General features: G+C 37.5%; 1 protein-coding gene across 1 annotated transcript in view; it reads left to right on the top strand.

Moving 5' to 3' along the window:
• Positions 1 to 22,016, top strand: part of LOC138442981 (transmembrane protease serine 11F-like) — a 46,895-nt gene extending 24,879 nt beyond the window's left edge. The window contains exons 4-10 of the mRNA XM_069595075.1: positions 617 to 681; positions 2,566 to 2,729; positions 4,963 to 5,001; positions 10,103 to 10,304; positions 13,882 to 14,141; positions 15,233 to 15,375; positions 21,858 to 22,016. Of these exons, the coding sequence (XP_069451176.1) occupies positions 617 to 681; positions 2,566 to 2,729; positions 4,963 to 5,001; positions 10,103 to 10,304; positions 13,882 to 14,141; positions 15,233 to 15,375; positions 21,858 to 22,016 (1,032 nt within the window). The remainder of the gene's footprint in view (positions 1 to 616; positions 682 to 2,565; positions 2,730 to 4,962; positions 5,002 to 10,102; positions 10,305 to 13,881; positions 14,142 to 15,232; positions 15,376 to 21,857) is intronic.
• Positions 22,017 to 26,925: the final 4,909 nt, after the last annotated feature.

Here is a 26,925-nt window from a genome sequence, read left to right as displayed (position 1 = left end):
TTCACAGAATATCCAAAATCCTTCAATGGTTCAGACTAGAAAAGCCAAGTAATAAAATGCTGACAGTATGAAGTGTGATGAAATATAGACCTGCCAAAGAGAAGATTAACAAGTGAGGGTATCAGAGTCACATGACAGATGTTGATACATATTATGTCAAATGCTCTCATAAGGGATATTCATGTGAGAAATAAGCAAATTGATACCAATAGAGATTAGAATGCCATATTGGAGAATGAGGAAAATACATGGTAGGTGAATGCTGCCTTGAAAAATAGCACCAATAGTTTAAATTATTTGACAATCAAAATGAACATTATGAATAGTGTTTAGTATATCAGCAATGTGTGACATGTGGTATACATTGTTTTTTTTTATCCTCAAAACAACTCTACAATGTACATGACTCTGTTACATCATGTTAGAGCAGAATCAAACTATAATGATAAGACTGTTCAGTTTTACAAGGATTAGACCTTGGTTTAAGTCTTACCACTGCATATAGCCAGTTCAGAAGTCTGGGAACAAATGCATCCTTAACTTATCCATATGTCTCTAGATAAGATGAAGAGTAACATTTTCTTAGGATTAACACTTTAAATTTTTTTCTATTCAGATGTCTAGGATATTTCAACATTCTGGAGAGGGTCGGTTTATCAAATCTCATGTTATCAAATTAAGGTATGTAAACTTGGCTTGGGGCTTCCCAGGTGGCAGCAGTGGTAAAGAATCTGCCTGCCAATGAAAGAGATGCAGGAGACATGGTTTCGATCCCTGGGTTGGAAAGATCCCCTGGAGAGGGCATGGCAACTCAACTCTGATATTCTTGCCTAGAGAATCCCATGGACAGAGGAGCCTGATGGACTATAGTCCTAGGGTCTCAAAGAGTTGGACACCACTGAAGTGACTTAGCACATAAAGGCCAGCCCCTTTTGATTATCCTCACTTTAAGCCTACCCAAAATCAGACTATGATTTTCTCTTCAATAAGGTTTTTCCTTGGATGCTCCTGCATTATTTTATTTCTAATGCCTTTTCACTCTTTGTTCTGATAAAAGGCAACATACATAAATTGAAGGTATGCATTATCAGAGACTAAGTTACTGAAATTTATCCTGAATATATTTTAATAGAATATCCAAAAGGCTTGGCATTTAGTGAAATAATATATCTTGTTTTCTATCAATTTTGATAAAAATTGATGAAATTTTAAAAATTTTATTGTGGATATCAATCAGTTTACACACATACATATTTATACACACGAGCTTCAGAGGTGGTGCAGTGATAAAGAATCCACTTGCAAGGCAGGACACTCAGATTTGATCCCTGAGTTGGGAAGATCCCCTGAAGAAGGAAATGGCAACCTACTCTAGTATTCTTGCCTGGAAAATCCCATGAACAGAGGAGCCTGGCAGGCTACAGACCATGGGATTGCAAAGAGTCAGACACAACTTAGTAGCTAAACAACATATATATCTATATATATGTTGATATATACACATGTGATAACATGCATATACATATATATATGTAAATACACATATATACTTGTAATACTTATTTACTTCACTTCTTGATGGTAAATATACATATGGTCAGGAGCCCATGTCTTTTCTATCCCCTTTCCCCTTTCTACTCTCCTTTCTTCCTAATTTTTTATATATTTCCAATTAAATTTGTTCTCAAAATATAACTAGAGGGCTTCTAGACCTCTACACATTATTGTAAATTTTTATATTTGAACTTATCAAATGATCTCCTTTTATAATTTCTTTTTTTAATCACCCATGTTTCAAACTCATATTAACTGACTACTAAGCCCCTAAACACCAATGGCTTAACACAATAAAGATCTATTTAATTTCCACAGTACAGTCCAAACAGAAGTGGCATAAGTGGATGTAGGAATGATTGGGATTGTAGAATGGACTTGCTCACTGAATCTCTGGTTGGCAAATAAGGGAAGAGTGAACGCATGGAGGATGGTACAGGAGGGCCAGGTCTGGGAGCAGGGTACATCATTTCTTCCCACATTTCACTGTCCAGGATTCACTAGAGAGTTTCAATAAACTGCAAGGAAGGCTAGGAAATGAAATTTAGCTCTTGCTTAGAAGGCAAAGCTTAGCAGAAGGGTTTGGTGAATGCAAAGCTTTGTCTTTTCCACACCACAACAGAGGAATAATGACCTTGGTTACAACTTGGTTCAGAATCCCTTAAAAAGCAAGTCACTTAAGTGCATGTGTAGAGCATGATTTCATGAACCTCTCCTCCTCCCACAACCTCCTCTTTTTGAAGTTCAAAAAAGTTATGAAACTAAAATTATCTCATAGCTAGATGGTGAGCTAAGTTAGAGGCAAGAATAATGTTTTTTCCAGCTATTTATTTTAGCTGGTATTCCTAGAGATCATTTAAAAATCTGATATGCACACATTCCACTCACTATGTTTCTTTAAATCTAGTGTGAATCTAGTTTAAATCTAGTGTGAATCTAGTGTGTAAAACTAGTTCCTGGTTAGAGAACTGACTTTATTATGATTACCTCTATCTGCTTTTTCCTCTTTAGTCCAGATCAAAATGGTATGAACATTCTTATGGTGCTTGTGTTTCGATTCCCATCTACTGATAGTACTGAGCAAGTCAGGAAAAAAATTGAAAGGATTCTATATCAAAGTCTGAAGAGAGAACCGATGCCTTTAACTATATACAAACCATCATTTACACTCACACGTAAGTCCTTTTACCATCTTTGTGGTTTCTTCCCTTCACAATCCTTTTTTTTACTTTTCGTAAGAATTCAGGTCAATGTATTCTCTCATTTCAAGAATTCACCCTTGATGAATGTATGTCACTGTAGATTAAAACTAAAATAAAAATTCGCTATGAGGTAAAGTCTAGTTTTATGATTTTTTTTCATATTTAACTTTGGCATCACTATGGGTTTTTAATTCACCCCTGTGTAAGAATTTTCATGTTGGATCTTTTAAAAAGCCTGAAAGGGTAGGCATTAATTGCACCATTTTAAGGAAGCTAGCCTCAGGATAGGTGACAGACAGGACCTGCAAGCATTGGCGGCAGGGGGCGGCGGGGACGGTAATAAAGCACAGGTATCACGACCCCCAGAGGCCAGTTCTGGGGGTTAGCTTCCATAGTATCAAAGAAACAGAATCTTTATGAAGGTTGAAACCTGTTGGAAGAAACATTAACATGAACCATAAAGAGATTCTCTCTAGCTTATTTTCAATTTAAAACAATTTTAGTCATCTCCTCACAGAGTCTTCACAATACAAACTCAGGAAAGCTGTCATTTCATCTTCCCCCCAAAGCAGAAAAAAATGGGGCTCAAAAAGGTTATGAAAGTAAAACTAAAACTGCCTCACAGCTAGTGGGAATCCAAACTGAGAGACATTTCTGTTTTTCTGTACCAACACAAAATTAGAGAAAGTAAAATAATGTATTTCAAATAAGACTGTAAGTGCCAAGATCAGGGACTGTGTCTTTTTATTTTCTTATTCCTCCCCCTGAACTCTAGCATATGTCTCACAGGCGTTAGGTATTCCAACTCTGTTCATTGTTTCTAATTAAGTATTTCCAAATGTGGTTGCTTCTGATTTAATACCAAAAAATAAGGCTTGTCCTTTAGATCTTGAATCTTTTCCCCTCCCAACAATTATGAATTTAAAAAACAGACTGTCGAATTTCTCTGTTGGTAGAAAACCAGGAAAATCCTTTAAATACATTTTGATAGAATCCCCATGCACAATAGTGATAGCTTCTTCATAGAGTAATTAGAAATGATGAAGAATATGGTACCCACCTTTATTTTAAATTCAATTATATTCCAAGGAAAAACATGGCATTTTCCAGCACTCTGTAAATGGCAATCTCAAACTAAATCTCAATTCCTGGTAATATAATTGTGCCTAACACATGATTATATAAGCTAAAGTAAAATATCCACCATAAATTAAAATTGTAGAGTTTCTTATTTTACAATTTTAAAAATCATTTTTCAGCCTTCCTGGTTATGTATACTGACTTTTTATTATAAAGGTTGTTTTAATTGATTGTATTAAATGATATTCTATGACCATCCTTGATAACCAAACTTCTACCACATACATTTTCTTCTGCTACATACAAAGCTCACATTAAATAAAGAGAAGTAAAATGTCCAGGAGACTTCTAATAGGATTTGGGGCTCACATTCCTCTTAGGGGAAAGTCAGTATTCTTGCAGAAAATATGATATACTTTCCTACTTTCTAACAAATAAAACAAATACCAAACCACCCCAATCAAATGAAACCGACTATAAAGGAAGACTAAGATAAATTTGAAGGGGAAAAGGTGTCACAGAAGGGAGACATAAAGTGGAGGGAGAAATAGGGGGGCTGGCTGTATACAAGAGACCTTCATGCCTCCAGTACCTGCTGACTTCCACCGTATTCACTGTGAGAGTCATCCTCAGTGAGAGAAGCCATCAGCCTGCAAGGACCAAGTTCCCACCCTTTGTAGTCAAAGGCCTGGGAATTGGCCTGTGAAGGACCTGGGATGCCTATCAACCTGGCTTCCAGCCATATACCTAACACACATAGGCCAGTCCAGCTGCTACAGTGAACACCAGTTGTGATGGGAATAGAGGTCATTTCCCTTAGTTTTATCAGAACTCCCACAGAAATCAATCATGGACATTTATCCTAATCATTCTTTCCTCATTTCCTAACTTCCGTTTTTTTTGGTTTCTTAGCGAAAATCAGAAAACAAAATGTTACCTTTTTGGGGTAAAATTATACATTTTGAACCAAATCAGAGTAGAGGGTTATTTATATATTTCTTGGTTACAAAAATATCTTAAATGGATTCTTTGGGCAGTAAGCATTTTATAGTAACCATTTGAACAAAATCACATGAAAATAGGAACATACACTTCCACCAACTAATTCACGTTTTGTTTATTCCAGCTATCAACAACAAAAAGATGAGGAATCTTCTCAACAGCCGTAAGTTCCAAAGCCCGTGATTAACTGTCTATTTCATAGCAAAGATAATTAATAAAAGCCCAGAAAGTTACAAGTAGAATTTACCACATTCTTTTATGAGGTATAATTGATATAACATTGTATTAGTTTTGAACATACAATGTATAATTATTTGTTACCTGTATTTGAAAATGATCATAACAGTAATACCAAGCGGTTTTTTTTTCTGTTGTAAACCACTTAATCTTTTTATTATGCTTTATTACTGTTGACATTTTAAGACATTTAAATTTATACATTTATGCCAAATATAATTTTTAGTGTTTTGACTTACAGAATGTGGTAAAAAAAAATTACACAGTATTCTTGATATTACATACATAACATATATAGCTATATTTCTAACATCTTGCATGCATGCGTGCTAAGTTCCATTGGTCGTGTTCAACTCTTTGTGACCCTATGGCCCATAGACCGCCAGGTTCCTCTGTCCATGGGATTCTCCAGACAAGAATACTGGAGTGTGTTACCATGCCCTTCCCCAGGAAATCTTCCCTACCCAGGGATGAAACCTGCATCTCTGTCTGCTGCATTGGCAGGTGGATTCTTTACCACTAGAGCCACCTGGGAAGACCAATTTCACATTTTACTTATCACTAATCTTTACATGGACTTCCCAGGTGACTCAGAGGTAAAGAATCCACGTGCCAATGCAGGAGACACAGGAGATACAGCCTCGATCCCTGGGTCAGGAAGATCCCTTTGAGGAGGAAATGGCAAACCATTCCAGTATTCTTGCCTGGATAATCCCATGGACAGAGGAGCTGGCAGGCTACAGTCCATGAGGTTGCAAAGAGTCAGACATGACTGAGCACCAGCACAAACTTTACGTACTCTATTACTAATCTTTTTCAGAACAATATGTTCCATTTTATCCCAACAGTCACAGTCATTTACCCATCACTAAAGTCTCTTGCTTGATCGTTGTTCAGTCACTAAACCATGGCTGATTCTTTGTGACCCAAAGGACAGAAACATGCTAGGCTTCTTTGTCCTTCACTATCTCCGGGACTTTGCTCAGATTCGTGTCTATTGAGTCAGTGATGCTATCTAACCATTTCATCCTCTGATGCTCTCTTCTCCTTTTGCCTTCAATCTTTCCCAGCATCAGGGTCTTTTCCATCGAGTCAGCTCTTCATGTCAGGTGGCCAAATTGTCAGAACTTAGCTTCAGGATCAAAGTTTCTTGTTATACATTTACTATTTCGCTTTCTTGAGTCTTGATTTAAATTCACCTTTTTGCTTGTTACACTGTATCTTTAAGTTATTTTTCGGTTAAGACAACTACATAGATGGTGTATTTTTGAGAAGTTGCATATATCAGAATCTCTTTCCATTGCCTTTATCTTAATGTTTTATAGGATTCTTGGATCATAAATTTTCTCAAATAACTATGTGCATATAATTCCACCTTCTTCTAGTGTATTGTTATAGAGCAGAAGTCTAAGGCTGGTGTGATTTTTATTCTTTTAAGTTATCTTTTTAGTTCCTGGAAGAAGGTAGGAAATCTTTATCCTATAACATTTTTTTTTTTTTTGTCAAGAGATCTAGATGTGTATTTGACACTGAACCTTGTCTGGGACACTATGAGATTTTCAACTTGAACACTGTTTTTTCTCATCCTGGAAAAATATTCTTCCTTTATAAATTTGATAATTGACTCTGTTTTGATTGGTTTGGTTTTTTTTTCTTCCTCAGGAACACAAATAATTTTTTATCTGAATGTCCATTTACTGAACTCTATGACAATCATTATTTCTAGTTCCAGTTCAGTTTCAGTGCATTATGAAAGATCTCATCAGATCTATACTCCTGACAACCTCTTACCTCAGTTGTCTGGCGTCACATTTTCTCTTCTCCTATGTGGATTTATTATCTGTTATGACATTTCTGTGATTTCTTGAATTTTCTTGATTGACATACAAATCTTTTGTTGTGTGTGCTCTTATCAGAGTATATTTTCCCCTTATGTTTGGCTATCTTTGTTTTATTAAGGTCATGTTTTCGTGAATATCTTTGCTGATACCCAGCGCAAGTTCTGAAAATTTCTGAGGACAATTTTCAGTGATATGTCTGTCTTCTAAGTTTATATATCATCTTATTTTGAGGATCTTAACCATGCCATACAGTTAGATCTAGGATTAAATTTGGATTTTAAAAACAGAGTATATGAAAACGACATCGACCGCCCACTTTAGGGCACCACCAGTTCCAGCATTCACTGGTGCCAGTGCTTTCTGTCATTCTCTGTTTAAATTGCGTTTCATAAGTCCAGTCACAGTGCTATAAAAAATACCTACCATAGACTGGGTAGTGTATAAACAGCAGAAATATATTGCTAATAGTTCTGGAGGCTAGAAGTCCGAGATTGTTGTGAGGTGAGGGCCCACTTCCTACTCATAGATTCTTGCTGTACAGTCAAGTGGTGGAAGGGGCTAGGGGTTCCTCGGCAGACTATTTTACAAGGTACTGATCCATTCATGAGAGCTCCACTCATGACTTAAGCACCTCTGGAAGGCTGTACCTACTAATACTACCACCTTTAAGGGTTAGGGATTTCAACTATAAATCTGGGGAGTACACATTCAGACCATTGCATGAAATAGCCACATTTTCATAGAACCTTTCATCTTTCCTGTGTTCCTAGATAAGATGGTGTGCAGGCATGGTGGCTTCTGAATGCATACACAGAGAAAAGAGTTGATGGGTCACGACTGGAAGTTTCCAACTATAGCTTCCGTTTGGCAAGGGACTGGTGAACTATACCTTTATTTCTGGTGTGGCAAATCACAATATCAGTGGCTTTGTCAGAATTGTTAGGGTTCTCCACACAGTTCTGGTTCAAAGAAATAGGTTGGGCAGTCCAAGAAGTTGTTCTTTAAACCAACCCACTGAATACTGCAGTTACTGAAAATTACCTCCAAAATGTATATATATTTTTTTCTTATCTTTCCTTAATTTTTGATAATTTTGTTCCTTTTGCCTTTGAGTAATACCATAAGCTCAAATTTTTCATCTTCAGTCTTGGGATAATAACATCTAATAACAGAGAGATAATAACAGAGTTATTAAAATTAGGGCAAGTATATGTAACACTATGTACAGGGTCTAGATCATAACTAGTAGATATTATTTTTATTATTATTACCTTCACATTTATTTTTAGAGGAAATTGGGAGAGGAGGCATTAGACTCTACTGATGTGGCACCATAGTAATGGAGAAACTCTACATGACAGAATTATGATAAATTTATACATATGATTTCATAACTATTTTTTAAATCTGTTTCTGAATAAAACCTCTTTTTTAAAAAGTACATTGTTAATAAAAATATAAACATTGATAATTAGAAGGCACATTAATAAAGTATACTAATGCACTTTCAGGTATTATTTAGGGTTGAAGTCTAATCAACTGAGAATTTGTTATCAGGGAATCAGAATATGTTTTTAAAAATAGTCTTTTTAAATTTTAGAAAAGATAGTCATTAATATTTAAGATGGTTAAAATTCAGGGCTTTTCAAAGACAATGTACAGATTTATGTCAAGGCAGAATCATGGCTGACATTCAGTCTCAGTAGTAAGGATATAAATTTCAACATAGATCCTTCTAGACCACCTAACCTGCCTCTTGAGAAATCTGTGTGCAGGTCAGGAAGCAACAGTTAGAACTGGACATGGGACAACAGACTGGTTCCAAATAGGAAAAGGAGTATGTCAAGGCTGTATATTGTCACCCTGCTTATTTAACTTATATGCAGAGTACATCATGAGAAATGCTGTGCTGAAAGAAACACAAGCTGGAATCAAGATTGCCAGGAGAAATATCAATAACCTCAGATACGCAGATGACACCATCCTTATGGCAGAAAGTGAAGAAGAGCTAAAAAGCCTCTTGATGAAAGCGAAAGAGGAGAGTAAAAAAGTTAGCTTAAAGCTCAACATTCAGAAAACGAAGATCATGGCATCTGGTCCCATCACTTCATGGCAAATAGATGGGGAAACAGTGGAAACAGTGTCAGACTTTATTTTTTGGGGCACCAAAATCACTGCTGATGGTGACTGTAGCCATGAAATTAAAAGACGCTTACTCCTTGGAAGAAAAGTTATGACCAACCTAGATAGTATATTCAAAAGCAGAGACATTACTTTGCCGACTAAGGTCCATCTAGTCAAGGCTATGGTTTTTCCTGTGGTCATTTATGGATGTGAGAGTTGGACTGTGAAAAAGGCTGAGCGCCGAAGAATTGATGCGTTTGAACTGTGGTGTTGGAGAAGACTCTTGAGAGGCCTTTGGACTGCAAGGAGATCCAACCAGTCCATTCTGAAGGAGATCAGCCCTGGGATTTCTTTGGAAGGAATGACGCTAAAGCTTAAACTCCAGTATTTTGGCCACCTCATGCAAAGAGTTGACTCATTGGAAAAGACTGATGCTGGGAGGGATTGGGGGCAGGAGGAGAAGGGGACGACAGAGGATGAGATGGCTGGATGGCATCACGGACTCGATGGACATGAGTCTGAGTGAACTCTGGGAGATGGTGATGAACAAGGAGGCCTGGTGTGCTGTGATTCATGGGGTCACAAAGAGTCGGAAATGACTGAGCGACTGAACCGAACTGAACTGAATCCTTCCAATATCCAACTCTGTCTCTTGCCAGCTGTGTTACCTTCAGTAATTTATGTTCTTTTTCCTGGGCTGAGTTTTCTCATTTAAAAAGTGTTTTGCTACACATGTATTGAAACCTCTCAGCAGAGGATCTACACATTTTTATGCTCTTAAATTATCTATCTACTTATCTATTTATTCATCTGTATATGCTCTGTACAGAAGCAGAAGTTCATTCTGGTTTGGATGCCTTGAAATGTTGGTAAATATTTCTTTTGAACCCCTCTGGGAATAGTAGCACCCCTAGAGAATAACCCCAGAGACTGAGTGCTAGAAATGGGTTAAAGAGCAACAGGTTCAATGGACCCTCTAAGCATCTGCACCCAATGCAAATCAAGATGTGCTTTTTCCCCCTCGTTTTCATGAAAGCAAGGTAACACTTGTTTCTGTGACAGGCTGTGGAATAAGGATGACACCTTCATACATGCCATTACCAGCATTTGCATCTACTGAAAGAATTGTCCAAGGAAGTGAAGCAGCTCTGGAAGGGGAGTGGCCATGGCAGGCCAGCCTCCAGCTCATAGGAGCTGGCCATCAGTGTGGAGCCAGCCTCATCAGTAACACATGGCTGCTCACGGCAGCTCACTGCTTCCGCAGGTAAGTTTATTAGAGCTCTTGTGAGTCTTGCTTACTCAGTTATTAATTACCATCAATTTAGTGCCTGGGAAGAGTTTAATCTCACCAAATTATCCTCTACTCCACTCTGGATGCACGCCATCCCCTAAATGCATTATGGCTGCTCCATGCCCCAATTGAACTCATCCCCTCACCCTTCTCTCAATATATATCATGTTTGGTTTGGTGAAAACCAAACCAATGAGCCATTCTTGTGGCTCATACCATCTGTTTCCTTGTATGTAGCATCATGAAACTATGCGATCTTTATCTACTACATCATAAATTATTTTAAAGACTATTATACATGTACAAATTTAAACTCTTCTGCATATTTAAGGAAAATACAGCCACTTTCACTTTTAAAAAATTATTTCATCTATCCTCCAACTATCAACATCCACCACCACTTATAGGAAAAAAAAATCAAAAGTATCATTTTTGAAGGTCTCCCTTCCAATTCTGGAGAAGGAAATGGCAGCCAACTCCAGTATTCTTGCCTGGAGAATCCCAGGGACGGAGGAGCCCAGTGGGCTGCCATCTATGGGGTTGCACGGAGTTGGACACGACTGAAGCAACTAAAAAACAACAGCTTCCAATTATCCAAGAACCATGTGGGCTGGTAAAGAATCCACCTGCAATGCAGGAGACCTGCGTTCAATCCCTGAGTTGGGAAGATCCACTGGAGAATGGAAAGGCTATCCACTCCAGTATTCTGGCCTGGAAAATTCCATGGACTGTATAGTCCATGGGGTCACAAAGAGTCAGACATGACTTAGCCACTTTCACTTCATTTCATGTGGGCTTTTCTGGACTAGAGAGGTGTGTGGATGGTGGGAGAGATCTACCAACCTATATCACTGCCCTCACGGTGTGGAAGATGGGTTATATAAACCTGAAAAGAGCTCTCTGTTGGGCTTCACAGTTGTAACCCTTAACACTCAGCTATATCACTTCACATACACAGACACGCACAGGCACACTATTGCCCAAGATCAGGGACACACTATCTTCTTTCCCTGAGGTTTCAACATCAGGGTACAGAGAGTTTTTCCTTTTAAACCCTCAGAAAACAAAAGTTCTGAAAAATGTCCTGGCCAACGACACTGTTCACACACCCTTTCAGAAGAAACTATCCTTGGTGAGTCTAGGTGGTGCTTGATCATCCTTCTAAGGGTAACACCCAAATTGTTCTAAGATGCCTACACCTTTATTTGTGGAGTAGATGTGTAGTGAGAATGACTTAATGGATTTAAGGTGATTGTCACTGTCTCATGAAAAAAGAGAAAAAGGATGCACACGTACGTATTTACAACCTCAGTAATATCATCATGCTTAGGTAAACTTGGGTCTCACTAATTTTTCAAGGCTTTATGATTTTTTTCATGCTCATGTAGTCCTCCATTCTTCATACATTTAAAAAATTTATAACTGATATTTGCTTACATAAATTAAAAAGAAATAAGCTCAGAATGTAAAGCCTTTAACTATTTAGTGAAGAATATAAGCTATATAGACTGAGATACATGTTCTAGCAGGTCCACTGCCATTTCTGTGTGGGCAGACATATAAAGGGACTGGCCACTGAGTTTGATAAAACAGAGATAACTGGTGATCTTGATAAAAGAAATTGTGAAGATGTGATAGGGGTGAGAATGAATTCAAGAGAGAAAAGAAAGTTAAGGATTGGATGTAGTGAGTTTAGACCCCACTTTCAAGGAGTTTTTAAATGAAAGGGAGCAGAGAAATTTGATAGTCCATGGTGGCTGTGGATTCTAAGGAGGAATTTTTTTTTAATATGAGAAATGTGATAGTATATTTTATGCCAATAATAATAAAGAGTTTGAAATGATAATGATCCCAGAGAGGAAGGGATCAATTTTGCATGTGATATAATTTCATATAATTGCATAATGAAGTGCACTATTGTGAAGGAAAAATAAAGGTACTTTGAAGACAATATCACAATTATCCAAATACTTTTAAAAATTTTTACGTTTTTTTCCTAAAGAAATACTATATTTTAAAAATCATATTTAAGACAAATGTTAGTACCTTTATGCCCATGAAAAATGATCCCAGTCTTTGTGACACAAGTGTATATAGGGAAAAGTTATTGACAGGATATCACGGGACCTGGGCCATCTGTCTCTGACACTAACCAGCTGAATATATCATGTACCTGGCCAAGTCATTTAATTTCTGAATCTCAGTGTTCTTATCTGTAGAGCATGCTGAACTGTGCCTATTACTTGAGTCTCCCTTTCTGGTTTTTCATGCCTGTATGAAGGTATTTCTGTTCTGTCTACTTTAGTTGGTTTACAAGATCCTTAAGGACTGAAGTAACATAAGTCTTTGTAGCTTCCAGAATTCTAGTTTTCAGATGAATGCTTCATCCATAAGATTTCTGCTTTGAATTAAACCTTCCTTTAAAGTGTAAATAAGTAGAGCAGCTGAGAGAGGAGACCCCTGCATACCCCAATTCCGTGGCCCCTAGGCTCTGCCTGCTCATCTCTGGGGCAGTACAGAGTACTTTGCAAACCACTGATCTTTCAGGTTTTGCATTACGGTTAAAACTTTATGATTCACCAACACAGTAATCCTGCATGAACAGGGAAATTCCCTTTTTGAATTCTCTTATGTGTAATTTCCTTTTACATAATTTTCCTGTACATAGAGGATTCAAGTTTCTACATATTTTTGTCATTCTTGAAAGGGCTGGTTAGACAAAGAGGAAACTGAGGTTTAGGGTAGAACAGGGAGTAAAGAGATGATAGAAGGATGCGAAATTTGCTTGTAATGTAATCTCATAGTAGAGAAAAGCATCTGTGTTAAGGGAAAGCCTTAACAGTAAGGGGGACTGACCAGGGCAGATGAAAGGGTAGTGGGAGCCCTAACAGCACAATGAGTTAAGGCTGCTTTTAGCCCTTGAGTATTGGGGCAGGGTATGGGCACTGGGTGGAGAAATAATCCTGTATACACATGAGGGTTTGTGAAGAAGACAAATTACACTTTGTCTCAAAGATCAAGGTAAGACAAAAACAAGAGTCAACAGGTTAAATCATAAAATAAGAATGGAGAGACTGTCTCATACAGAAGGAAATACCTCTTAGGGTGATAATGTCCAAAACAGGTCAAAATTGATTTCTATATACTTCATTGAAATTAGAGAAAAAATAAAATTTGAAGAGTTCCTAATGAACAAAACTGTTAATTTAATTTAACATTAAAATGTTTAATTAAAATGGTAGAATTAAAAAGTTATAAACTAACTGTATACTACCCATTATTATTATTCCAACTGCAGCATGGAATTCCACTTAGCTATTGTATTCTTTTAAATTTTAGAGCTTGTGAAATATTTTAAGAGCTTTCCTACTCTCACTTGTATCATCAGTATTTTAACCTCTTTTTTTTTACATAAGGCCACCAATTGCAAATTCTCTCGCTATAGGAATTTTTCAGGGACATAATTCCAATAGTTGTGAAGAATACTGTCTCAATTGTTTTTAAAGGATACAGTTAAGTATCACTAATATTATTCTTTATTTTTATGCAGAAATAAAGACCCAAATAGATGGATCGTTACTTTTGGTATAACTATAACACCACCCACAGTGAAACGAAGTTTGAGGAAAATTATCATTCATGAAAATTACCGTAAAGAAACGAATGAAAATGACATTGCTTTGGCTCAGCTTGCTACCCGAGTTGAGTTTTCAAATGTAGTTCAGAGAGTTTGCCTCCCAGATTCATCCTTAAAGTTGCGACCTAAAACAGGTGTATTTGTCACAGGATTTGGATCCATTGTAGATGATGGTGAGTTGTTCAATGTAATTTACTTAGTACAAATTTATCTTGGGATCTAATGTGCCATCTAGGAGGTACTTCTTTAGACTTTTCATTAAAATGTTCATGCTTCTAATGTGTATGGGATTCCCTGGTGGCTCAGATGGTCAAGAATCTGCCTGCAGTGCAGTAGACCCAGATTCAATCCCTGGGTCAGGAAGATTCCATGGAGAAGGAAAGTATGGCTCTGAGAAGAACAAGGTGCTATGTGTTAAAGTGAAAAAACTGAAAGGAATCATATACCCATCCTTGAGGAGTTCACAATTATTTGGAGCAGTCGTGGGGAAGAGGAGAGTTCTATAACATGGATAAGATGAACAGACTGTTCTGGTTACACTAAGAAGGAACAAAATGCTATGGGAGTACAGGGAAGTAAATCACTACAAGTTGTATATTCGCCAGATGTAAACACTCCTGGCTAGTGTATACTTCATATGCTTTTTCTGTTGTTAAAATTCTTCCTAATTTTAATGAGGATATACTATGGTCATAAATATAAAAGTGGTTTGTGAATGTTTTAAGACTAACTTGTGCAGTATTTTTTCCTCCTAACCACTGGCCTTCTTCTCTGCTGGTGTCATATTGTTGATATATCTTCGGCATTTGCTTTGTTTCTCATGCTTTGAGACATTCTGAAATAACACTGTATAGCATAGAGCAGGGCAAACAGACCTGTGCAGTTTGTATCCTGGTTTATACTTGAGTAGATTTTGGAAAATCAATGAACTTCTCTGAGCCTCAGCTTCCTTATGTGGAAAATCATGAAAAAAGTCATATACATACAATATTGTGTGTAGTTTTGAGAGTTCAAAGAACTTTTGAAGGTCCACAAATGCAAGAGTTGGACATGACAGCAACTAAACCACCAACGCCACATATATGTGTACTGTTTCCTTGCATGTAGACATTTATACCACAGAAAATAAAATTAGGCAATCATTAATAATGAAAAATCTAATGCTTTTACTCCTAAGAATATACAATTCATGTGTCTTCTGAGTCTTAAATATAGCCGTGTTCAAAGAACATGTTTTTTGTTTTTTCATTTGTTTGTGTAATAGGACCAACACAAAATAAACTACGGCAAGCCAGGGTAGAAACCATAAGCCCTGAGGTGTGTAACAGAAAGGATGTATATGATGGCATGATAACTTCAGGAATGTTGTGTGCCGGATTCATGGAAGGAAAAGTAGATGCATGTAAGGTAAGTTCAAAGACAAGGTCAACACTTTAAAAGGAAAGTTTCCATTAATGATTTCTAATTTGGGCCTATATGTTTAAAGAAAAAAATAACATGAATTTTATCAAAGAATCAGTTTACCTAAATAACCAATGATAATAAAAATTATTATATTGTTTTGAGCATGCAAAAACAATGCTGAACACTTTCTATACGTTATTTCATTTAATATAATGAGATTGACATAGTTCATTTCAGTCACTCAGTCGTGTCCAACTCTTTACAACCGCATGGACTGCAGCACGCCAGCCCTCACTGTCCATCACCAACTCCCAGAGCTTGCTCAAACTCATGTCCATTGAGTCGGTGATGGCATCCAACCATCTCATCTTCTCATCCCCTTCTCCTCCTGCCTTGAATCTTTCCCAGTATCTCTTTTCCAGTGAGTCACTTCTTTACAAGTGGCCAAAGTATTGGAGCTTCAGCTTCAATCAGTCCTTCCAATGAATATTCAGGACTGTTTTCCTTTAGGATGGATGGGTTGGATTTCCTTGCAGTCCAAGAGACTCTCAAGAGTCTTCTCCAACACCACATTTCAAAAGAATCAATTCTTCAATGCTCAGCTTTCTTTATAGTCCAACTCTCACAACTATACATGACTACTGGAAAAACCATAGCCTTGACTAGACTGACATTTGTTGGCAAAGCAATGTCTCTGCTTTTTAATATGCAGTCTAGGTTAGTCATGGGCTTCCCTGGTGGCTCAGAGGTTAAAGCGTCTGCTTCCAATGCAGGAGACCTGGGTTCAATCCCTGGGTCGGGAAGATCCTCTGGAGAAGGAAATGGCAACCCACTCCAGTATTCTTGCCTGGAGAATCCCATGGACAGACGAGCCTGGTAGGCTACAGTCCACGGGGTCACAAAGAGTCGGACACGACTGAGCGACTTCACCTCATCTCACCTAGGTTAGTCATAATTTTTCTTGCAAGGAGAAAGTCACCATCTGCAGTGATTTTGGAGCCCCCCAAAATAAAGTCTGTCAATGTTTCCACTGTTTCCCCATCTATTTCCCATGAAGTGATAGGACCAGATGCCATGATCTTAGTTTTCTAAATGTTGAGTTTTAAGCCAACTTTTTCACTCTCCTCTTTCACTTTCATCAAGAGGCTCTTTAGTTCTTCGCTTTCTGCCATAAGAGTGGTGTCATCTGCATATCTGAGATTATTGATACATCTCTTGGCAATCTTGATTCCAGCTTGTGCTTCATTCAGCCCAGTGTTTTTCACAATGTACTCTGCATATAAATTAAATGAGCAGGGTGACAATATACAGCCTTGATGTACTCCTTGTCCGATTTGGAACCAGTCTGTTGTTTCATGTCCAGTTCTAACTGTTGCTTCCTGACCTGCATACAGATTTCTCAAGAGGCAGATCAAATGGTCTGGTATTCCCATCTCTTTCAGAATTTTTCACAGTTTCTTGTGATCCACGCAGTCAAAGGCTTTGGTATAGTCAATAAAGCAGAAGTAGATGTTTTTCTGGAACTCTCTTGCTTTTTCTATGATCCAGTGGATGTTGGCAATTTGATCTCTGGTTCCTCTTCCTTTTCTAAAACCATCTTGAACATCTGGAAGTTCACAGTTCACATACTGTTGAAGCCTGGCTTGGAGAATTTTGAGCATTATGTTACTAGCATATAAGATGAGCACAATTGTGTGGTAGTTTGAACATTCTTTGGCATTGCCTTTCTTTGGGACTGGAATGCACATTGACCTTTGCCAGTATTGTGGCCACTGCTGAGTTTTCCAAATTTGCTGGCATATTGAATGCAGCACTTTCACAGTGTCATCTTTTAGGATTTGAAATATCTCAACTAGAATTCCATCACCTCCCCTAGCTCTGTTTGTAGTGATGTTTCCTAAGGAAGGCCCACTTGACTCTGTATTCCAAGATGTCTGACTCTAGGTGAGCAATCACACCATCGTGGTTTTCTGGGTCCTGCAGATCATTTTTGTACAGTTCTTTTGTGTATTCTTGCCACCTCTTCTTAATATCTTCTGCTTCTGTTAGGTCCATACCATTTCTGTCCTTTATTGTGTCCATCTTTGTGTGGTACTATTGACATAGTACCATGACGTAGTACTATTTATAAATTAGAAAATTAGTCTAATGCTCCAGTTTCTGGGTCAGACAACCTCTTATGCTCTATTGTTATTTTCTTAAACAAATTTGTAGTCAAAAGACAGAGAAATCTCTCTTCTGAAAAGCACTTTATTCAGCTGTATCGTCTCTCATTTATCTTGTTTTTAATCTCCCTACCTCCTAATCTCTCTACTTTGTCCCACTCATTCTTTCATGCCATTGACACCTAAAATAGATTCCACCTTCATCCTAACGTCTGCAATATTATCATCAATTCTTTTAAATACTGGATCCTTAGTTCATAGATCTCAACTTCCAGGGACCTTAACTCCTCCTCAGTCACATATTCCTAGGGCCACACCTTGAACCTTGTCATCAAAACCTGTTGCGTCTCCAATGACACTAAATTCCCAAATCTTCCTATTTAACAACTATCCTCAGTCCTTTCTGCCTGATTTTAAACTACTTCTATTTCTTTGGTCACACTGTTATAATCCAACCTACCAATCCTGAGTGCCCAACATACACAACTTACACACATATTCTTTGCATCTCTTCTCTGTTTCATTTTCATTTCTAGCTCTTACACCATTCAATGCACAATATATTTTACTTAACTGTCTCACTAGCCTAGAAAGTGAATTCTGTGAAGGCACCTATTTTAGAGCATCTATTTTATTTACCTCTGTTTCATGAATACCTCAATCAGTCTTGGCACAAATATTTGTTGGCTGAATACCACCCTTCTTCAGTTTCACAGAGTCTTGTAGAGCATAGCTTCTCTGCTGTTTCACAGTCCATTAATTCTTTCCTTTCTTCCACTGTTCACTTGTTCAATTTAGATTTCACTGTGATCATTTTTTAAACATTTTTGCTTATACCCCAAACCCACTTGATGTTCTCTCTTCCTAGTGTTTATGTCTGACAAGTTCCAAACCTGGAAGAACTCAGTTATTCAGATTCTCTCTCTGCCTGCATCTGGGAAATCATATGCTCCTGAAAAAAATACAACAGAACACATGGCTCCAGTATGTGTTCCACATAACAAAGCTGACAACCTTACTATTTTTGTTGCTTTTTCCTAAATCTACCTTTCTCTGAATTCTCCCACCATTCTCTGCTTTTCTTAACTTCCAGTTTTTCCTGCTCATTTATTCTCGACTGATGATTCTGTTCTGAATTTTCAAAAATAAATAAATAAATAAATAAAGCCATGGTAGGGAATTTCCCCACCTTCCTAGCATCAAACATTGCAGATCTGCCTTTATCTGGGCCCTTTTCATCCACCTTCAGCTTAGGTCACTGCAGAGAAGTTGCTCCTTCACTAAGAATAGCCCCTTCCCCAAGAATAGCCCCTTCCCCACTGTTCAGATGCCTCCTCTTGTTGACCTTTTGGGGAAGTTTACACTAGCAACTGGGCTTCTCAGGTGGCACTAGTGGTAAAGAACCCACCTGCCAATGCAGGAGACATAAGAGACGAGGGTTTGATCCCCAGGAAGACCCCCTGGAGAAGGAAATGTCAACCCAGTCCAGTATTCTTACCTGGAGAATTCCATGGACAGAGAAGCCTAGCGGGCTACAATCCATAGGGTCACAAACAGTTGGACACAACTGAGGTGACTTAGCATGCATATATTAGCAATTACAGTCTCTCTCCTTCCAGAGTCAACATTTCTCTTGTAACTAAATTCTCTATTCAGATCTCTCAAGTCACGGGGAAAAAAAAGAAAAGCAATTTTTTTTTTGACCCATAATGCCTTCAGCTAGCCTCTCATTTTATCTCTTTACCATCAAATATTTGAGAAAATGTTTATTGTCGCAATTTTCTCATCTCTCACTAACTCCTCAGACTGTTTCAATATGGTTCCTGCCTTATCGTTTCATCAAAATCTCTCTTCCTAATGTTTTCAATGAATCACTAATGACCATCAACAACTTGAGGGGGTCTTTTTTACCTCTTAGCAGTATTTAATAGTGCTTACCACTCCCTGTTTATTGAAATATTGTCTTCTCTTGGCTTGTAATAATTTTCATTTTGCATCTCTGTCTGCTCCTTCTCTATCTCCTTTTCAGTGTCCTTCTCTTAATCCCACTCATTACATGTTAATTTATGCCTGTGTATCTTTTCACTCGATACTTTCTCCCCAGAGAATCTAATTCTCTTTCATAGCTTCAATTATCATTTTTTTTGCAGATGCTACATAAAATTTTACTTTTAGCCCCATCCTCTCTTTTGATCTCCAGATTTATCTATTCTATTCCTACTCGGCAGCTCCAGTTGGATATTTCAAAGGCACTTCAAATTCAAATGTTGTACCCGATTCTGCTCTGATTCTTCTCCCCAACTAATCTTCTTTCTGTGTTTTGTATTTCTGCAAATGGTATTCCCTTTCATTCTGTTAGATACGCCAAAGGCTAGAAACCATTGTAATTTCTCTTTTTCCCATATTCAAATAACCACCTAATCCCATGGATTTTACTTCCTTAAATCTCTTTCCACCATCTTTTGCCTTTCTATCCTCTCTCAACCTCTCCTCCTCTTCCTGTCCCTTGACACCCTCCCATACACATTAACTATCTAGTTTAATCTCTTTGTATTCATTCTTATGATCCTGTAGTGCATTAGTCGAATGAATTTCAGGATGGTTTCTAACAGGAGGCAATCTGATCATGTTAACACCCTCCTTAAAACACTTAAATCTTCAATGTTTTACCTTTATTTTTTTCTTATGATAAAAACTTCTTAAAAAGACCCATAGGACTTTATATAGAATAGTCTCTCTTTACTGCTACGGCCTCATTCTGTACCACTTGCCCACTTGCTGTCCTCTCTCCAGTCTCCTATTTCTACAAGCCTTTGCATATGCCAGGCTGCTTCATGCCACAGAGAATTTGTCATGCTTCCCTCTGTCTAAAACGCATTTCATTCATGCCTTGCTTTTCACGATTTACTCCTCTTCCTTCAGCTATTAGATTGATTACATTTCACCAAGGGAAATATCCCTAACCTCCCTGACTAGTCAAATCCTCCTATTTTATGTCTCCATAGCACTCATAACAGTTGTCATTTGCATACTTGTAGGCTTATTTCATATTGTTTTTTTTCTTATCCTAAATGTCAAGCTCTATGAGCATAGGGACAGTTCATTTTTGGTCATTGTTAATCCTCAGTGCCCATCAAAATGCCTGAGACATGTAGCGAATTGTTAGGTCATTCAATTGTGTCCAACTCTTTGCAACCACATGTGCTGTAGCCCCCAGGCTCCTCTGTCCATGGAGTTCTCCAGGCAAGAATACTGGATTGGGTAGCCACTCCCTTCTCCAAGGGATACTCCTGACCCAGGCGTCCTCAATACCCAGGGGTCTCCTGCATTGCAGGCAGATTCTCTACCATCTGAGCCACCAAGGAAGCCCTGTGACATATAGTAGGAACTCAATAAATAGTTGATAAAAGAAAAAACAAATGAAGCAAGTGGGAGAGGCACAGAGAATTTATCCTGTGTATCTTACCTAAGATCGCACAACAAGTAATTAATAGAGCTGGACCTGAAACGGGCAGTTCAACTACTGAGACCACAATTTTAACCTCGATACTTGCATCTATTTATTTGCATAATCTTCTCTGATCCAAAAGAGATTTAAGAAGGCTTATATAAAATTCAGAAAGCAAACATAAGATAGAAATAGGTAAGTGAAAGAAAGGAAAGCCAGAGTCAGTTCATAAAATACAATCAAGAGCTAACATACTCAGAAGAGATCACAGAAAATTGCTGCTGCTGCTAAGTTGCTTCAGTTGTGTCTGACTCTGTGCGACACAGACGGCAGCCCGCCAGGCTCCTCTGTCCTTGGGATTCTCCAGGCAAGAATACTGGAGTGGGTTGCCATTTCCTTCTCCAATGCATGCATGCATGCTAAGTCGTTTCAGACGTGTCTGACCCTGTGCAACCCTATGGACAGCAGCCCACCAGGCTCCACCGTCCACAGGATTCTCTAGGGAAGAATACTGGAGTGGGTTGCCATTTCCTTCAATGTACAAATACCAACCTCATATTAAATATTTCAGATAAATGCTTAGCAAATCATGCTTACAGTGTCTAATAAAACTAGCAAAAAATATATGTATGCTGAAGCATGAATAATGTAGCCATTCCATATAAATTAGTATTGGTCTTTCTAGAAAATAATTTACTTAATAATTTAGCACAAAATTTTAACTCAGTCAAGAGAACCATCATATAATCTGTCTTTAATCTGGTTGCATGTTCTACATAACTGTTTCCATTTTTCCTCTGGAAGAAAGATGATTGCAGTGATTGTCCTACTGTATTAGAGTTAACAATCTCAATTATTTTTTTTTTCTCTAGGGAGATTCTGGTGGACCTCTGGTTTATGAAAATCATGAAATCTGGTACCTTGTTGGTATAGTAAGTTGGGGACAATCATGTGCTCTTCCCAAAAAACCTGGGGTCTACACAAGAGTGTCTCAGTATCGAGACTGGATTGCCTCCAAGACTGGTATCTAGTGTGAACTGATCCTGAATTTTATACATCGCACATAGAGCTAAAACTCCTGCATATAATGTATTATTTATATTCTTGTGATTTGGATCAGTTCTTTTGCTGAATCTCAAGAAGTCCTTCAGAGGCAGAGCAATCTAATATCATGAGGTGAACTTTGTGTATATGGGACAGAAATCTTTCTCTACCCTAAGAGAAAAAGATACAGCAAATGACAGGTAGCACCAACTCCTCACTCACGTGGGAAATTGTGATCCTACTAATCAGATGAATATTTACATAAACTTTCCTTCCATTGAAGATGGGAACATCATTTTCCAGAGGATATGAAGAGCTTCCAGGGCTCTCAAAATCTTACTTCATATAGTACCTGGAGCACTTGGGATTCATCTAGCAAAATATCGAACAGCAACCATCCTTGAGGATTCAGGGCTCCAGCATTCTAGGACTGATAACTGGACCTTCAATGGCTTGAATGGAGTGTGTGAGATTTGCAATATAACTTGAATTCTAACCTGTGTTTACAAATAATAATACAGAGCATTATCATTAACCATGAGAATTGCCATTTAAAAGGTGTTTAAATATATCTGAACTTGCTATTAACATTGGGTTATTCACATCAGTGCTAGCTTCAGGATGCATGTTGTATTGTTAATAAGCATTTCTGGTTTATTCTTTAACAACATCTTTCCAGTCACACATTTGAAGCTAGACTGAAAAGGAGACAACTCTTGGGAGCACTTTTTCATGGGTATGAGGAGGATAAAAAGAACCAATGGAACCTAGGCTATCAGAGATGTTTCAAATAATTACTAACAAAACAAGCACTCTTTAGATTTTTGGTGGAATGAGACATCCAATTATCATTTGCTGCTGCTGCTGCTAAATCGCTTCAGTCGTGTCTGACTCTGTGCGACCCCATAGAAGGCAGCCCCAGCAGGCTCCCCCGTCCCTGGGATTCTCCAGGCAAGAATTATCATTTAGATATATCTATATCATATATAGTGCTTTTATAAGTCTTAAGTTCTCTGACAAGTCAGATGTCTACTGGAATGTCAGGTTAGGAAATCTGATTTGTGCAATACTTGGCGCAGTGTCTGGCATATATTATACACTATATAAAGGTTTATTATAATGGGAAGGAATGCCTTTATGAGTTTTAAAGTAAATTAACTTAATTTGTTTAATAAGTGAATGACATAGGGCTTAAACCAGTCTGGTGGGAGAGAGCATAGGCTTTGAATCAGACTGCTTGAGCTTGAATGTTGACTCTGCCATGTATAAACTATGGGTCCTTAACATCTCTGCATTAGCACTTTCATCTCTACAGTGAGAATAAAAATGGAACCTACCTCATATCATTATGAGGATTAAATGCATTCATACAGGTAAATTACTTGGAACAGTGTCTTTACACAGCGGGCTCTCAATATGGACTATGTGTCATGCTGTGTGTGCATGCTCAGTTGTATCTATCTCTGTGACCCCATGGACTGAAGCCCGCCAGGCTCCTCTGTCCATGGAATTTTCCAGGCAAGAATACTGGAATTGGTTGCTGTTTCTTATTCCAGGGGGATCTTCCTGACCCAGGGATCGAACCCATGTCTCCTGCACTGACAGGTCGGTTCTTTACACTGAGCCACCTGGGAAGCACGTATATAGATTAGCTGCTATGAATTATTATTAATGTGCTTTGGACTCAATAAAACAATATACTTTTTAAAAATTGTACCTTGCTTCTTTAAAATCATGTAATTGATTTCAGAATAGTTTAAATTACATTGTAAAAAATTAGGTGAATTACTAGGTTTTCAAAATCAGTTTTGTATGCCTCAGTAATGTATGTCTAACCAAGTCTGTTTATACACAAGTAGTCATAAGATGCTTGTCATCTGTCATCAGGGCTATGGCCACAGAGATGCAGCTGGATTCACACTCAGGTTCCAAACGTGAGGTCTCATATTCTAGACTTGTTGCTCTGATTTATCTAAGAAAAATCTAGCCTCTTAGTTTCTTTAATGATCGAAACTTTAAATTTGCATGTATGTGTGTTATTTGTAGTGTATATGTAAACAAGATAAACGTAACTAAACAACTCCTAGTCATTTAATATAAATGTTAAGATATAATAGACACAAAATGGTTATTCATACATACTTCCTTTTTGAAAACAAAAAAAACCACCAAATTTCTGATCTGATAACTCCTAGCAACTAAATATCAACAGAAAAAGCAGAATAAAAATTTAAATCCTTATGCTTCCTTTTATATGTAGAGATACAGCCAAAACTTTTTGGCAAATATTTAGCATATTCAAAATCTGTTTGATTGATGATGTAGCTTCTTTATATTAAAGCCTAACACAGCCTTTGGTAGACAAAAGAAAACAAATCTGTCTAGATTGGATGGATATGTGCTTTTGTGTACCTATATTTTTATTTCAGAAGACTGTGACTTCTCTTTGCATATAAATATCTGTGAAACTACATATACTTATTTAAATTATAATACAGTTAACTTAATTCAGCCCAATGACATTTTGACACATATGAGAGGAACAAATGCAGTAGACTATGAAAATCTAAGGAATGGAAAAGCAGATTTTAAAAATAGATTTATATATACTATTTCTAGTTTGATTCTGATCTGTTGTGTGGTGATACAAGGATCATGCAATAGCTTTTCCTCATGTTTTCCACCTACTATATGGGACATTGGGTGATCTAGCTCATGGCATTGTTGTAAAGCTTTCTTGTAAAATAATAAAGTTGAAAAATCAATGAATGTTTAAAATTTGCTCAAAAAATGCAAAGTATATTTCTGCAAACTGATATTAGTACAGATGATGCTGTAAATGCATTAAAATTATACAGAAGTGGTTTTTTTTACAGTGTTATTTTTATTTATCAATAGTATTGCTTTGTGAATTTTGCAGATATTTTGTGGTTAAAAAAAAAGCCTGGGCTGTGTCTTGTATGCTGTGAATACTATAATAACACACACAACTTTTCACAGAAAAAAAAAAAAAAACAACAACAACTCTACAATTTGTCTGACTCATTGTTTTTAAAAAGACAGGTCAAAGCCATTTCAGTTGATAGTAAATGATGTAGCACATAATTCCTATAGAATCTTGGTAGAATTTGGGGTGCCATGTGGATAAAAGGGTTAATTATTAATGCTAGAGCAAGATTGAAACAAAAATTTTACAATGTCTAACAACCTCTCAGGAAAATCTTCATGATTCAATAACACTAAGAGCAAAAACACATTAATAGCAATCATCCAATGAACTTGATGCTTTGCTCATATGTTTATTTGACAGAGATGGGATATGTGCAAGGCATTCATTCATGTCATCATGCAAGTGAAACACGAACTTGTTACAAATTATTGAAATTAATGCTAGAGTTATAGCTGTTAGAGCTGGACAGGACCTAAGAGATTATCTATATGAAACTTCTTTTTCAATAATTCAAAGCCAAGAGAATTTCCCCAGGAAATACATTAGATGATAATCAATAGAGGAGGAGAATGCAGGAACTCTTTCATCCAGTTCAGTCATGAGTTACACATGTTCACTAGACAGAGATATTGTGGTTCTAGAAGTCATTGGAATGAAATGATTATTGCTAGACCAGTGTTTCTCCTAGGAAAAAAAGTTCAACTCAAATCATGTTTGGCAAAGTATGTCATTTAATCAAACCAGCTTTATGGTTAAGATAAATAATACCACTTAAAATTATATCCAGCTATAACTATGGAAAAGAAGGATGATTTTAATGTAGGTGAAATTGTAGAGCTAGTTAAATTGGCAGGTCAGGATAATCCATGGAAACTTTCCCCTACAAATCTACACAATATCCCTTCTCTTTCTCATCCCTCCACACTAAACTTTCTAGTTAAAGCCTTTATGTGGTGTAAATTAAGAATCTATACCATATTTTAAAATGAGTGCTGGGAGCCAGCGTGAGGAACTCCGCCCATGGCAAAGGTCATGAGGAACGACGCTTGGCATACGCAAAGCCGTGATCAAGCCTCAGGAAATCCCCTGTTCCTGAGCATCTACCCCAAAACCAGAGTCTGTTTTATACTCTCACCTACACCTCTGACTTTACGGGGGGCTCTCCCCCATAACCGTTTCCCTTGGAGAAGGAGTAAACGCAGCTCCAGGGCAATAAAAATTCTTGGGCGTGACAAGAGTGTTTCAGCTTACAGACTCCTCTGAAGGTTATCTAGCCCGCCTGTATAGGTTCATCCAGCCATATGTGATTGTTTACAGCCTCCCAATCTGAGAGGCACGAGATGTTTTAGACTTACTAAAGGCAAATTATTTTGGGGAGTTAGAAATTATTAGTATAATGGGTTGGTTAGGAATTATATTGGTGAAGGGTTTTTCATTTGTTGTGTCAATAATTGCTGCTAATTCCCTGCTCTGGGTGGGACAAGGGTGTCTCGGGTCAAACCTCTCTGCTGACAGACTAGCTTGTGCGACAGGATTATCCATACTCCTGCCACATGATTGTTTACTACCTCTTAACCATAAACAGCGCAGAGAGTTTTGGAGTATTTTGAGAGTCTTAATTAGCATAGGGCTTTTTCTTCTTGTTGAGTCAATGATTGCCGCCAGGCCTCCATATCCTTAGGCATTTAGGAATATATTAATCAATATATTTGGACTATAGAAAAGGAAATATGGTAGTTTTTGATGTTAGCAATACTAGACTTTTTGAGTTAATGGATTTTCTCTTTTGTAATAGATCACTGTACTTTGTTATAAATCACTGTGTCCTTGCTATGTAAAAATGTAACTTTATCATATCTTAAGACTAAATAGATCTTAAGGGGAGCATTGGTGAAAGGATTCTCATTTGTTGGGCTGATGTTTACTGCTAAATCTCCATGTTCCCT

The sequence above is a fragment of the Ovis canadensis genome, chromosome 6, assembly GCF_042477335.2.
Source record: "Ovis canadensis isolate MfBH-ARS-UI-01 breed Bighorn chromosome 6, ARS-UI_OviCan_v2, whole genome shotgun sequence".
In the NCBI taxonomy this organism is placed as follows: Eukaryota; Metazoa; Chordata; class Mammalia; order Artiodactyla; family Bovidae; genus Ovis; species Ovis canadensis.
This window is presented reverse-complemented; position numbering and strand designations above follow the sequence as displayed.